The sequence below is a fragment of the Chenopodium quinoa genome, unplaced genomic scaffold (assembly GCF_001683475.1).
Source record: "Chenopodium quinoa cultivar QQ74 unplaced genomic scaffold, ASM168347v1, whole genome shotgun sequence".
NCBI lineage: Eukaryota > Viridiplantae > Streptophyta > Magnoliopsida > Caryophyllales > Amaranthaceae > Chenopodium > Chenopodium quinoa.
Window position 1 is genome coordinate 3,603,380 of NW_018743252.1, and position 13,055 is coordinate 3,616,434.

At 42.1% G+C, this 13,055-nt stretch overlaps 1 protein-coding gene across 1 annotated transcript; it reads right to left on the minus strand.

Moving 5' to 3' along the window:
- Positions 1–10,682: 10,682 nt before the first annotated feature.
- LOC110734872 lies at positions 10,683–12,680 on the minus strand. The gene is made up of 2 exons (XM_021915002.1): positions 11,730–12,680; positions 10,683–11,582 (listed from the first exon to the last, which is right to left on the minus strand). The coding sequence occupies exons 1-2, from the start codon at positions 12,678–12,680 to the stop codon at positions 10,683–10,685; spliced, it is 1,851 nt and encodes a 616-aa protein (XP_021770694.1).
- Positions 12,681–13,055: the final 375 nt, after the last annotated feature.

Sequence of the window (13,055 nt, forward strand, 5' to 3'; positions counted from 1 at the left end):
TAATCTAAATAATCTAAGTACAAAAATACTTAATGGCACGTAGTCTGTATTTAGATTTACAAAAATACATAACAAGACGCAGTCCGTATTTACTATCCTAGTCGGGCCATACTAGTTGCCTCTTTGTAAAACCCTGCATAAGAACATTTTGTAGGGTTTCGTAGTGACCCGACACTACGTGGAAGAAAACCCACCAAGACCCGCCCCTTAATTAAAGCAATTAAACAAGCATAATAAATTTAATCAAACAAGATTAAGGACAAGAATTATACCTTTGACGTGTGCTTCCCTCCTAAAGAGCTTTTATGTCAAAATCCCGAAAAGACGATATCTCCGACGGATCGTACCCTCGACCCGACCCGAGCGTCCCAAGTCTTGAAGGTTAGTCAAGACCCGGACAAAATAACTATGAGTTTTACGAATCAAAGGTTTACTCTTTTCTAGAGTTGCCTTTTTAATTCCACTCAAGGTTGTTCATTTCCCAATACCCAAGCTTGGTATTTATAGGGAAATGAACCCTTGTATTTCATTCCCCAACCAATGTGGGAGAATGTTTATTTTGCTAATTAATTTATTTCTAAAATAAATTAATAAACAAAACTAATCACAATGCAACAAGTGTCAAATAGAGAGACAAGGTTAGGTGAGGACCATGAATGGGTGGGGGGACCATTGCCTTGCTCCTCAAGGCCTTGCCCAAGCTTGGTCCCCACCCCTCACCTAAACCGGCACCTCATCGACAGCTGGGTTGGCAGCCTGCCTTGGCTTCCAAAGCTGCCAGCTGGCGCCTAGCACCAAGGCTGGGCAGCCAGCCAGCTTGGTGTGCTTGCAAGTAGTGCTAGCATGCACTGGCCTAGCACGCATCAGCACTAGCACGCTGCGAGCTGCTGGGCGCTGGTGCTGCTAGCCTAGTGCTGCTGCTGCCTAGCACTCCCTCGCACACACTCTCGCACAGGGCCCCTCGCATTGGGCCTCTCGCACTACCAGCCAGCTAGGCCAGCATGCGCATACCCAGCCAGCGCACTACGCACGCAAGGCCTTGCATGCGTGCTGCTAGTGAGCCACGCATGCTGGGCTTGGTGCTCCTTGGTAGCATGTTGTGCTTGGTGCAGCCATGTGAAGGCACACACGCAAGCACACAGCTAGGTGCCTCATTGTGAGGCAGCTGGGCGACGGTGCACACGCACACGCACACACGCATGTGCCTAGCACTGCGATGGTGTTGTGCGTGATGCTAGGGTGTTGCGAGAGCTCCTATGCACACACACGCACACGAGGGTGCTGTGCTTGGTGCGATAGGGCTGCGATGGTGTGAGGCATGCATGCACAAGCCCATGCGCCAGTGCCTAGCACTGCGATGGCTGTGCTTGGTGCGATGGGCTAGCAATACCACCCATGAGCACCCAGGCACCCTCGCTAGCACGCTGCTAGCTGCGATGGGCTACCTGGTGCTTGTGGGGCTTGTGATAGCTTCCATGCGCACCTAGGCACCCATGCTAGCATGCTGCTAGCTTGCGATGGGCTGCCAGGGCGCGCCTAGGCTGCGATGGTGCCTAGCACACCATGGTGCGCCTAGGCTTGATATGAGCTAGCCTAACCTAGCTACGGCTACGCTCATACTTGTTGCTTGTGATTTTGCGTTGCTCGGTCTCGACACCCTAGGCTCGATTTCCGACGTCTGTATTCGTAAAACTCTGTCGACTCATTAAATCCTTTCGGATTAATTTGTCGTCTCGGATCGGTGATTCGATTGGGTTCGACCCGAAGGGTTCCGTTAAGATCAAGCTGTAATATCAATTGTACCTTGATATTATTGATCGGAAGCGGCCTCCACCTAGGCATTTCCGATCACTTTACCTTACTAAAGAATTAGCTCTGTAATAATTCTGAACCCTCTGTCAAAAGAATACACTTGTTGGAAGGACACCATTCCTTTCAATCTCCCACTTGTCCTTCCGAACAAGTGTGCATATTGTGTATAGCTCATTTCCTTTGTCACTTAATGTTTCTTCGTGAACTATAAGGTAAGATTCTTTGTCATCCTTATTACGTTCAGAAGTGTTTCTCGATCTCCGAGTTCGACTGTCAATAAGCAGATGATTTCTAAAATGCATCTGAGCATGGCCATGCATTTTCACAGTCTCACTCTTCGAGCGGCCTTTTAAACAACAAAACATTTTCCCTATTGTTAGTAGGGGGACAATCCCAGTCTTGTATTGTAAGTTCTTCTTACTAAGAGGGCATAGACTCCCGAGTGTTCCTGTTATGATCCCCAGTTACGGCAGACGTTTGGAAACATCAAAGAGTCTAGTACTCATGGTCGGAGGAAATAAGTTGCGATAGTCATGATGAGAAATGTACTTATGAAAAAATTTCAATTTTCTTAAAGTACTTCTCATAGGTCTTATCCAGTACAGTTCTAAATTGTACCTGTGCAAATGATTTATGACTGTCACGTCCTCGCAGCACAAGAAACGGTGCTGTAAATCATACTACACACTAATCTATGGCGGTTATCAATCGTCCATCTGTTAGATGACCTCGATTAGGGATACTTTTTGATTTAATATTCAATGTTCACTTAACTAGTGTTTCTTTATCCAAGACATGGTCTCATTATTTCCGTAAATCGAATGGACTCATTATTTAATTCTAAACCACAATTAAATAGAAATGGAGTGAATGATAATTTTGCACAAAAATTAATTACTCCATTAATGAATGGTTTCAATACAGTGTCTTACATTAAATATCCTATTTAATTAAAACACATGTACAGGGAATTTCAAAGCCAGTCTCCAACATGCTTGATTCCCATTGCCTCAATGTGCTTGTTGTGTTTCACTTAAGGCAAAGGTTTAGTCAAAGGATCGGCTACATTATCATCCGTGTCGATCTTACAAATTCTGATTTCACCTTCGGATTTCCATTCCCTTATCATGTGAAATCGCCTTTGCACGTGTTTGACCTTCTGGTGTTCTCTCGGCTCCCTGGCCTGAGCGATAGCTCCATTATTACAATAGAGGTCTATCGATCCCCCGATTGAGGGTACAACACCAAGTTCGCTAATGAACTTGCGAATCCAAACAGCTTCCTTGGCAGCTTCCGAAGCGGCCAAGTACTCGGCTTCAGTTGTAGAGTCTGCAGTGGTGCTCTGCTTGGCACTCTTCCAGCTAAACGCTCCTCCATTCAGACAGAATATATACCCCGACTGCGACTTGAAGTCGTCTCTGTCAGTCTGGAAGCTAGCGTCGGTGTAACCTTCAACAACCAGTTCTTTGTGGCCTCCATACACCAGGAATTTATCCTTGTTCCTTTTCAGGTACTTAAGGATGTTTTTGGCCGCAGTCCAATGCGCCTCTCTTGGGTTCGATTGGTATCGACTCGTTGCACTCAGGGCATACGATACATCTGGCCTTGTACATATCATGGCATACATGATCGATCTTATTAGCGAAGCATATGGGATTTGATTCATTCTTTCTCGCTCAACAGGTGTCTGTGGACACTGTTTCTTGCTGAGAGTTATGCCATGGGACATGGGTAGATGCCCTCTTTTGGCATTTTCCATGTTGAATCGAGCCAGTACCTTATCAATGTAAGTACTCTGGCTTAATCCAATCATCCTCTTAGATCTATCCCTGTAGATCTTAATGCCCAATATGTACTGTGCCTCTCCTAAGTCCTTCATTGAAAAGCACTTTCCTAACCAGCCCTTAACGGACTCCAACAATTTTGTGTTGTTTCCAATGAGCAGTATGTCATCGACATATAGGACTAGGAATGCAATATCACTCCCACTAACCTTCTTGTATACACAAGAATCATCTGGATTCTTGATAAAACGAAACTTGTTGATGGCTTCATCAAATCGCAGATTCCAACTCCTGCTGGCTTGCTTTAATCCATAAATTGACTTCTTCAGCTTGCAAACCTTTCCAGCGTTACCTGGATCGACAAAACCTTCTGGCTGTGTCATATACACAGTTTCTTCCAAAATCCCATTAAGGAAGGCGGTTTTGACATCCATTTGCCATATTCCGTAATCGTAATATGCAGCAATCGCTAGGATGATCCGGACAGACTTTAGCATTGCAACTGGTGAAAAAGTTTCATCATAGTCAATCCCGTGGACTTGTCTATAACCTTTTTCCACCAGTCTAGCTTTGTATATCAATACATTTCCATCTTTGTCTGTCTTCACTTTGAAGATCCATTTGCAACCAATGGGTGTATAACCCTCGGGCGAATTCACCAAGTCCCAGACTTGATTTTCAGACATGGAGTCCATCTCGGATTTCATGGCCTCTTTCCATTTTGCAGAGTCGGGGCTTGTCATAGCTTTCTTGTATGTCGCCGGCTCATCACCATCCATCACTAGGATGTCCTGATCATCAGTTAAGACGATACTGAGGTATCTGTCTGGTTGAGATCTTTGTCGTTGCGACCTACGTAGGGTAATCGGTTGAGCATTTACATTGTCTGTTTGACTCTGACCAATCTTCTCAGATGCTTCCAAAGTATCTAGACTGTCAGTTTTGTCAGGTTGACATTGTTGCTCGTCCTCTCGAACTTCGTCGAGTTTGATTTTCCTCCCACTTGTCATTTTGGAAAGGTGATCCTTCTCCAAAAAGACACCATCACGAGCAACAAACACTTTGTTCTCGGATTTATTGTAGAAGTAATACCCTTTGGTTTCTTTTGGATATCCCACAAAGAAACACTTATCCGATTTGGGGTGAAGTTTGTTCGAAATTAATCGCTTGACATATGCTTTGCATCCCCAAATCTTGAGAAAAGACAACCTAGGAGGTTTCTTAGTCCATAATTCATATGGAGTCTTTTCAATAGCTTTTGACGGAGCTTTATTCAGTGTTAGTGTTGCTGTTTGTAGCGCATGTCCCCAGAACGAGATAGGGAGTTCACTAAGACCCATCATTGACCGAACCATGTCTAACAAGGTCCGATTCCTCCGTTCGGACACTCCGTTCCATTGAGTAGTTCAGGGAGGTGTCAATTCTGAAAGAATGCCACATTCTTTCAAGTGATCGTCGAATTCATGGCTCAAATATTCGCCACCTCGATCCGATCGAAGTGCTTTAAATTTTCATGCCAAGTTGATTTTCAACTTCTTTCTGAAATTCTTTGAACTTTTCAAAGGATTCAGATTTATTCGACATTAAGTAAATATAGCCATATCTACTATAATCGTCGGTAAAAGTGATGAAATATCGATAACCTTACCTTGCGGGTGTGCTCATAGGTCCACATACATCCGTGTGTATTAGACCTAATAAGTCACTTGCCCTTTCTCCCAACTTGGAGAATGGTTGTTTGATCATCTTGCCTAATAAGCATCCTTCGCAATTTTCAAACGACTGTAAGTCGAATGAGTCAAGAACATCTTCTTGAAGAAGTTTCTTGATGCGTTTGATGTTAATATGGCCAAGACGACAATCCCACAAGTAGGTTTGATTCGACTCGATGGTCTTAGTTTAGTGGTATCAACTTTTGTCTAATCATATGTAAAACATGCAATTTTTAATTGAACATAAATTTGTAAGACAAACTCGAAACAACTATTGTCAAAAGTCTTACATTTGAAATTCCTAGGTGTCCAACACCATGGATCATAATATGTTCAAAGCATGAAGAAAACTAGAAATAGTTTAATTACATGTCATAGACAAAATAGTGCATGCAAGCACGACCGAAAAACCATCTTCGTCATCTTCTTGTCCATGCACCAACACTTGATAAGCTTCTCACTTGGTCTCTGAAAAGGCAACAGTAACTGAGTCATACTTGGTATCCAATACCTTATGATAAGCTTAATCTACAAATTTTTAAGGAAGATACCTGAGGCGGATTCTTCATTCCTCTCCTCCTCCTCCCGAAAGAGATTGCATTCTCTCTTGAAGTGGCCTTGCCCGCCACAGTAGAAGCAACGCATCTTAGCCTTAACCTTGAGATCCCTCCTTCTTGATGGTCTTTTGGTTGCCCCAAATGAGTTGGATCGGTGTAGAAGCTCCACCACATTCTTTAAGGAATGTGTCTCCTTTGAATCAAAAAATGTATGCCTTTAATGCATCATATCCTGAGTGGAGTGAAGTGAGCAAAATATGACCAGCCATTCCATCTTCTAGTGGAATTCTGAGGAGTTCCATGTGCTTGAAGAGCTTAGTCATTCTTGCCACATGGGGTCGGAGGGGCATACCCGGTCTCAACTTAGTGTTGCAGACCGTAGACCAAAGATGATACCTCTCTTTCGCAAGACAACCTTGATCCGACGGCTTTACATTCATGTCCGTAAGTGACCTAGTCACTTCAAACAAGAGTCCATCATTGTTGTCGTTGAAACTCTTAGAGAATCTCACACCGACAACATCCCTTAGTCCTCCAAGGAACAAGTCTTGATGGTAATATGTTCAATAAGTTTTTCTTTCCATTCTTCCGGGATGGAGTTAGCCATGAGTTGTGACACTAATTTGCAGTCTTTCGACCATGCGCAATAAGTTTCGTCACTTAAGAGGGTCTTGGAACAGAGAGTTGGGAGGGAAGTATCCAGAACATACTCCTTGGAACAACTCCGGAGAGTTTTCCTGAGTTCTTCTTCCCATTCATCAAGGTTTGTTAAGTTAAGCTTAATAGCTAACTTATCGGGGAGTTCCAGGCACATTTGGTTGTTGTTTGAGTTACTTGCAGACATGATTTCTACAATTGAAAGAATTTGATGTGAAAAACCATTCATGCATCAATAAGTTGAAATTTAAAGCGTTCATGCACATATTCAAACTTATTGAACATTTTATCCACGCATTTTAAGATTGTCCCTTATGGGCGAGAATAAAATGATTCCGAGATCCCAAAGATCAAGAAATGGTTAAGCATGCTTTGGCTTGTCTTAAGCATTAAATATCTTAAGGTAAGAAATCCAATTGCTAATAGCTCCAAGCTACTCTCGGTTTGATAAAATGTCGCATCTAATGCTTTCTTGACATTTTATCTCTTTTGCCACGACATCTAAGGACTCTGGTGTGCCTCAGTCGTATGCAACCAAAAATATCACAACTAAGCTAACTGCAAATAAACGTAGTTAGGGAAGTCGAGTTCGATCCACAGGGAAAAAGGGACTAATAACTGGAAACCTAAGTGGAAATACTCTAGGACGGTAGTAACCTAAGTAACGAGGGGGGTTTTCACGAGCAATGATGATAAATGAACTAAGTAAGAACAACGAACGTAATGAATAGGTAATCAATGAGAAGAACGGTCTTGGTTATGCGAAATCCACTAATGAACATACAAATTGATCATAGAAGTCTCCTCAATCAAGCTCTATTGAACACCTTGTTGTAGAATTCCTAGATTCTAAATTCTCATAAATAGTTAGAAATAGCAAAGCGCTCCTTTCTAACCCTTTCCAATGCACAATTCAAGACAAGCGCTCTAAATTATCCACAAGAAGAAAATAAACGGAGAAATCAACAAGGATTGAATAAATTAACACAAGCGGTCTAATTTCTTCAATAATATTATTCCCTCTTCAAGTTATCAACCAAAAGCATGCATCAATAACCTAAAGTTGCTACTTTGGAAAGATTAATTAGATGCAAGCGAATCCAATAATTCTAACCTAGCAATTGATTAAAGCAAATCATGAAATTAATTCAAGGAACAATATATATTCAATAGATATTAAGAGAAGAAAGATCTCACAATTCGTAGCTAAAAGCTTCAATCTTTAACCAAGAATCCGGAAGATTAAGCTTCCATGGATTCTAATTCCAAAACAAAGAATTCTGAAAATTCCAAGAAAACCCTAGAAAGCTTTTTTTTTCTTAAAACTTAATTCTCCTTTTTCTCCCTTCAAACTTAATTAAAACTAAGCTATTTATATGTTTCTATAGTTTAATAACATAACACAATAATAATAATAAAATAATATCCAAAACACGAGCCAAAACAAAGCCAAATTGCTGAAAATTAACCAAAACAGCCCGAATTTCTGCCAGAGCCGCTGCCAGCTGCTCTGGACCCGCTGGCAGCTGCTCTGGCAGCCCCTCACTCTGGTATACCCGCTGCCAGCGGCTCTGGCCAGCTGCCAGCGGCTCTGGCCAGCTGCCAGCGGCCCTGGCAGCGGTTCTTGCTGTTTTCGCCTTCTTTCCTTGCTTCTTCTTCTTGCTTTGCTTCACCTTTTCCTCAAGCTTTCTTCCTTGCTCTTCCATGCTCCATCACAACTCTCAAATCACGAGCCAAGGTCCATCCTTCTTACATAACTCTTTATTGGTTCCCGAGCTCACTCACTCACTTATACTCATAAATCCCGCCTTTTGCACATAAGTGAGATCACAGCCCAAAACTCACAAAAGCTAACAAAAGTACATATAAAGCATCAAAACACACCCTAAAATGCTTCTCTCAACCCATGATAAGAAGGCTTATCAAATTCCCCCATGCTTGAACCTTTACTCGCCCTCGAGTAAACTTAGAGAATAAAACACATCCTCCTCACTAAGGTTCAAAACAGAAGATGGTGGAATCAAACTAGCTCTATGCACTCAAACTCAACAAAACATCCTAGTACTTATCAACCAATCACAATCACACTCCCCCATACTTCACACTTTGAATCTCCCTTTTTTCTTATTTATCAATTCATCCCCAAAATCAACTTGGAACGATAAACGCATAGCCATGAGTATGAATATTCTCAACCGCCTAAAGAAATGAAATTTTTGATAAAATTGGGCAAACAAAAACTCAACTTAACCAAAAATCTCATAAAAACACTTCCACATTCAAGAGTGAAAACAAACAACTCATGCTCTCAAATTCCTAAGATGATCAACAAATTCCCCCAAAATCTCAACTAACTCCCAAAATCACCAAGATGAAACCTACCCCGACACCTCCTTATATCTCCTCCCCTTATGACACCGACTCCGGCAAATAGATGCGAAATTTCCTTGAAAAATCAAATTCATGAACATTTCTCTCTTTTTTCTCTCATTTTGCCTAGGAGCCCTTTCGGGTTTTCATCCTAGCCTCTCATCTTTTTCCAAATCTCACTTTCTCACCCACTCATTAGCCACTTTTTTGCTTAGGTCGCCCTTTCGGGTTTTCAACCTAACCGGGCCCCCATTTTTGCCTAAGCCGCCTTTTCAGGTTTTCGACTTAGCGGGTTTCTTTTTCTTTTTTCTTTCTTTCTTTTTTTCATACTTTTTTCTGTTTTTTTTTTCAAGCTTGCTTCATTGAACCACAATTAAGATAGTTATACAAAACATGAAATCAAGATAACTATACAAAATTCAAAGAATATATGCAAGAATTTCTTCCCCCCCTACTTGAATGAAACATTGTCCTCAATGCAAGAACAACAACAATTAAAACAAAAGTATGGGAAAGGAAGAAGGATGCAAAACCTCAAGGAGAAGGACCTCCGGAGCCGGAAGATTAGGCATTATCAAGGATTTCAAAAATTTCGAGAAGAAAAAATGAACTATGGGGACCCCAAGTGTTGCCCATGGGAAGATCATTCCAACCAAAAGCATTTTTAATTACCGCATAAGGCATGATATAGTTCTTATTGTTAAAATTGAAAGAAATTCTTGACATCCCTTAGTCAAAGTGGAAAGGAATTCATGTATACCTCACATAAGTAGGTGCGCTCGTGCTCCATCACCTCCTCCAAACCAACCTCTTGCAATGCCTCCAAATCGAAGAACTTTGCGCATTGCACTATACTCTTGGGTTGTTGGAGTTCAAATAGCTTGCTCCTTTGTAGTGAGCCTAATTCCCATGAAGTCACTTGCTTGGGGAAAAGAGGGTGATTCACCCTCTTTTGAAGTATCACCTTGTTGTCTCTTCCCATTGCTTAAGAATGAATTGCACAACTCACACTTTATTCTTCAAAGCACAATGAACACACCACCAAACCTCCAAACACCAAGGTTCTCACAATTCCTCAAATGCCAAGTGTGAAATTGAGAAATTGAAACAATTTTAGGTTGAATTGTCTTTGAAAGTGAGGGAAAGGGATTGTGTGTAGGAAAGATTGGGTTAGGGTTTGGGAGTATGAGTGTGGGATTGCTAAGGGAAAGAGAAGAAGGATGAATTGGATTTTAGAAATCAAGAAATGGGTCAAAAAGGGTGAAAAATTCAGGAAAGGCTGGAAAGGCCACTGGTAGCGGCTTGGGACCCGCTGCCAGCGGCTAAAGCAGAGCTTTTGGATCTTCTTTGCTGGAAGACCCGCTGGCAGCGGCTATACTGCGTAAATTTTTTTTTTTTTTTTTTTTTTTTTTTTTTTTTTTAGAAAAAATAAACGTGGAGGGGGGGTACCCGCTGGCAGCGGCTTTTGAGCAGCTACCAGCGGCTGGGACAGCAAAAGGGGAGGTTGGGCTGCTGGAAGACCCGCTGGTAGCGGCTGCAGAGCAGCTGCCAGCGACTACTGCAGGGATAGCCCCCCTTAGGCCTGTTTTGCTCTGTTTTTGCTGCTCTTCGCGCATAACAAATACTCCCAAGGCATCCACCTACACAAACACAATAAAAATACTCTTCACATCACAAGAAAAATAAAAAACTAAACTACAAGAAGAAATGGGGAAGATTTTCGATCGGGTTGCCTCCCGATTAGCGCCTTTGTTTTACGTCGTTGGCTCGACGCGGCTCATCCCACTTCGCTACTCCATTGATGGCTCGTAGAGATCGATGCACTCCACGTTCTCGGTTTTGAAACCCTCGAAGTAGGGTTTGAGCCTTTTTCCATTCACTTTGAACATGTTGTTGGTCTCTAAACTCCGAATTTCTACCGCTCCATGCGGATAGACCTTGTCAACTTGAATTGGACCCTTCCAACGGGAGCTCATCTTGTCATGCCACACCTTATTCTTTGCTTTGTGGTATACCTGGGATAATTTCTTGCTCGGAAATGATGACGGGGTGGGTGTTGCCCCTAGTGGTATAGGTGGAAGCTTGGACTGTTCATTCAATTCCGCCACCTTCACCTGCACATTAGTAGGTATAGAAGAATCCAAGCAATCACCAGACACAACATTAGTAATAGGTGTGAGGAGCTCATCCCCATGATCAATGTTAGAAACATCACGCAATATTGGATCGACAACATTTATAGAATATAAAGAATGAGTATCAACAGGATACTTTATGGTATCATAAATGTTATACACAATTGCTTTCCCATCAACCTCCATAGTCAAAGAACTGGTAGACACATCGATTTTTGTCTTAGCAGTCTTTAAGAAAGGTCTTCCTAACAGGATGGGGGCTGCTTGTTTGTCATGTTCCATGTTAAGGACGTAAAAGTCAGCAGGAAAGATCAATCCATCAACCTTAACAAGTACATCTTCTACTACCCCCTTAGGATATACATTGGACCTATCAGCTAACTGAATTACTACCCCAGTTTCATGCAAAGGCCCAAGTTCTAAAGATTTAAACAGGGAGTAGGGAATGACATTGATTGATGCACCTAGGTCCAACATGGCTCGGTGTAATGTGGTGTCTCCTATTGTAACAGGAATAGTAAACATACCAGGATCACCACATTTTTCTGGGAGTTTCTTTTGGAAAACTGCAGAAACATGAGCACTCACCTTCACTTTTTCTTTTCCTCCCAACCTGTGCTTTCTCTTGATCGTACACAGTTCCTTCATAAACTTAGCAAAACGAGGAACCCTTTTAATCACATTTAAGAGGGGCATATTTACCTCACATTTGCTGAAAGTCTCATAAATATCCTTGTCTTTCTTATACCTTCGAGTATCTTGCAAGGCTTCTGGGAAAGGTGGCACAGGCTCATAAGAGGTAAAGGTTGGCGGATTCGCCTTAGTTTCTTGTTCTACTTCCTCCTCCTCAACTCCAATCAAGTCTTTAGCCTTCTTAGGTGCAACTACAGTTTCTTGCAACTTTTTGCCACTTCTCAATGTTATTGCATTAACTTGTTGCTTAGGGTTCAGCTCCGTTTGGGATGGAAGCTTTCCAGAGTCCTTAGCTTCAAGTCGGCTTACTGCACTTGAGATTTGACTGACTTGATTCTCCAGGTTTTGAATACTTGATCTGGTTTCTTGTTGAAACTGCATCATATTCTGCTGCATGGTAGAAACATTAGAAGTTAGTGATCTAATCATTTCTTCAGTTGACATATTACCTGAATTAGAGCTTTGGCCTTGAGGTGTTAGGAACGGTGCCCTATATTGCTGAAACTGTTGTTGACCTTGAGCATGCTGATGTTGTTGGTTTCCTTGGGAATTCCCATATCTCAAATTTGGATGATCTCTCCATCCTGGGTTGTAGGTATTTGAAAAGGGATCATATCTTCTCTGCGGACCTTTCCCTTGAAAACCTAAGGCGTTGGCCTGCTCATTCTGCTCCTCTTGTAATTGAGGACATGCATCAGTGGGATGTCCCATGGAGGTGCATAAACCACAAGCATTCAGTTGCTGTGGATTCCTTGAGTTCACCATGAACTCACGCATCATAGAAGTCAAATCAGCTACTTGACTCTCTAACTCAGTTGTATTCAAATTTGCTAAATTCACCCGGCGCGTGGGAGTTCTCTGACTGAATTGCCTAGAATTTTCTGCTAGCTCTGCAATCAACCTAGTTGCATCTCCTGGAGTCTTATTCACTAGCCCTCCACCACTTGCTGCATTCACCATCCTCAAGTCATCATCAGTTAGACCTCCATAGAAGTATAGGATGAGGTCTTGATCGGAATACCCATGGTAAGGACAACTAGCACACAATCTCTTAAATCTCTCCCAATACTCATACAAGGATTCATCTTCCTTCTGATCCACATTGCTGATAGCTTTCTTAAGGCTTGCAGAAATAGTGGCTGGGTAGTACTTCTCAAGGAAACACTTCTTTAAATCTGCCCAAGTTGTTATGCTACCTGGGGGAAGATAGTAAAACCAATCCTTTGCTGCATCTTTGAGAGAAAAAGGAAATGCTCTCAACTGAATTTGTTCATCAGTCATCCCAATCGGTTTCATGCTAGTGCAAACCACATGAAATTCTGCCAGATGTTTATT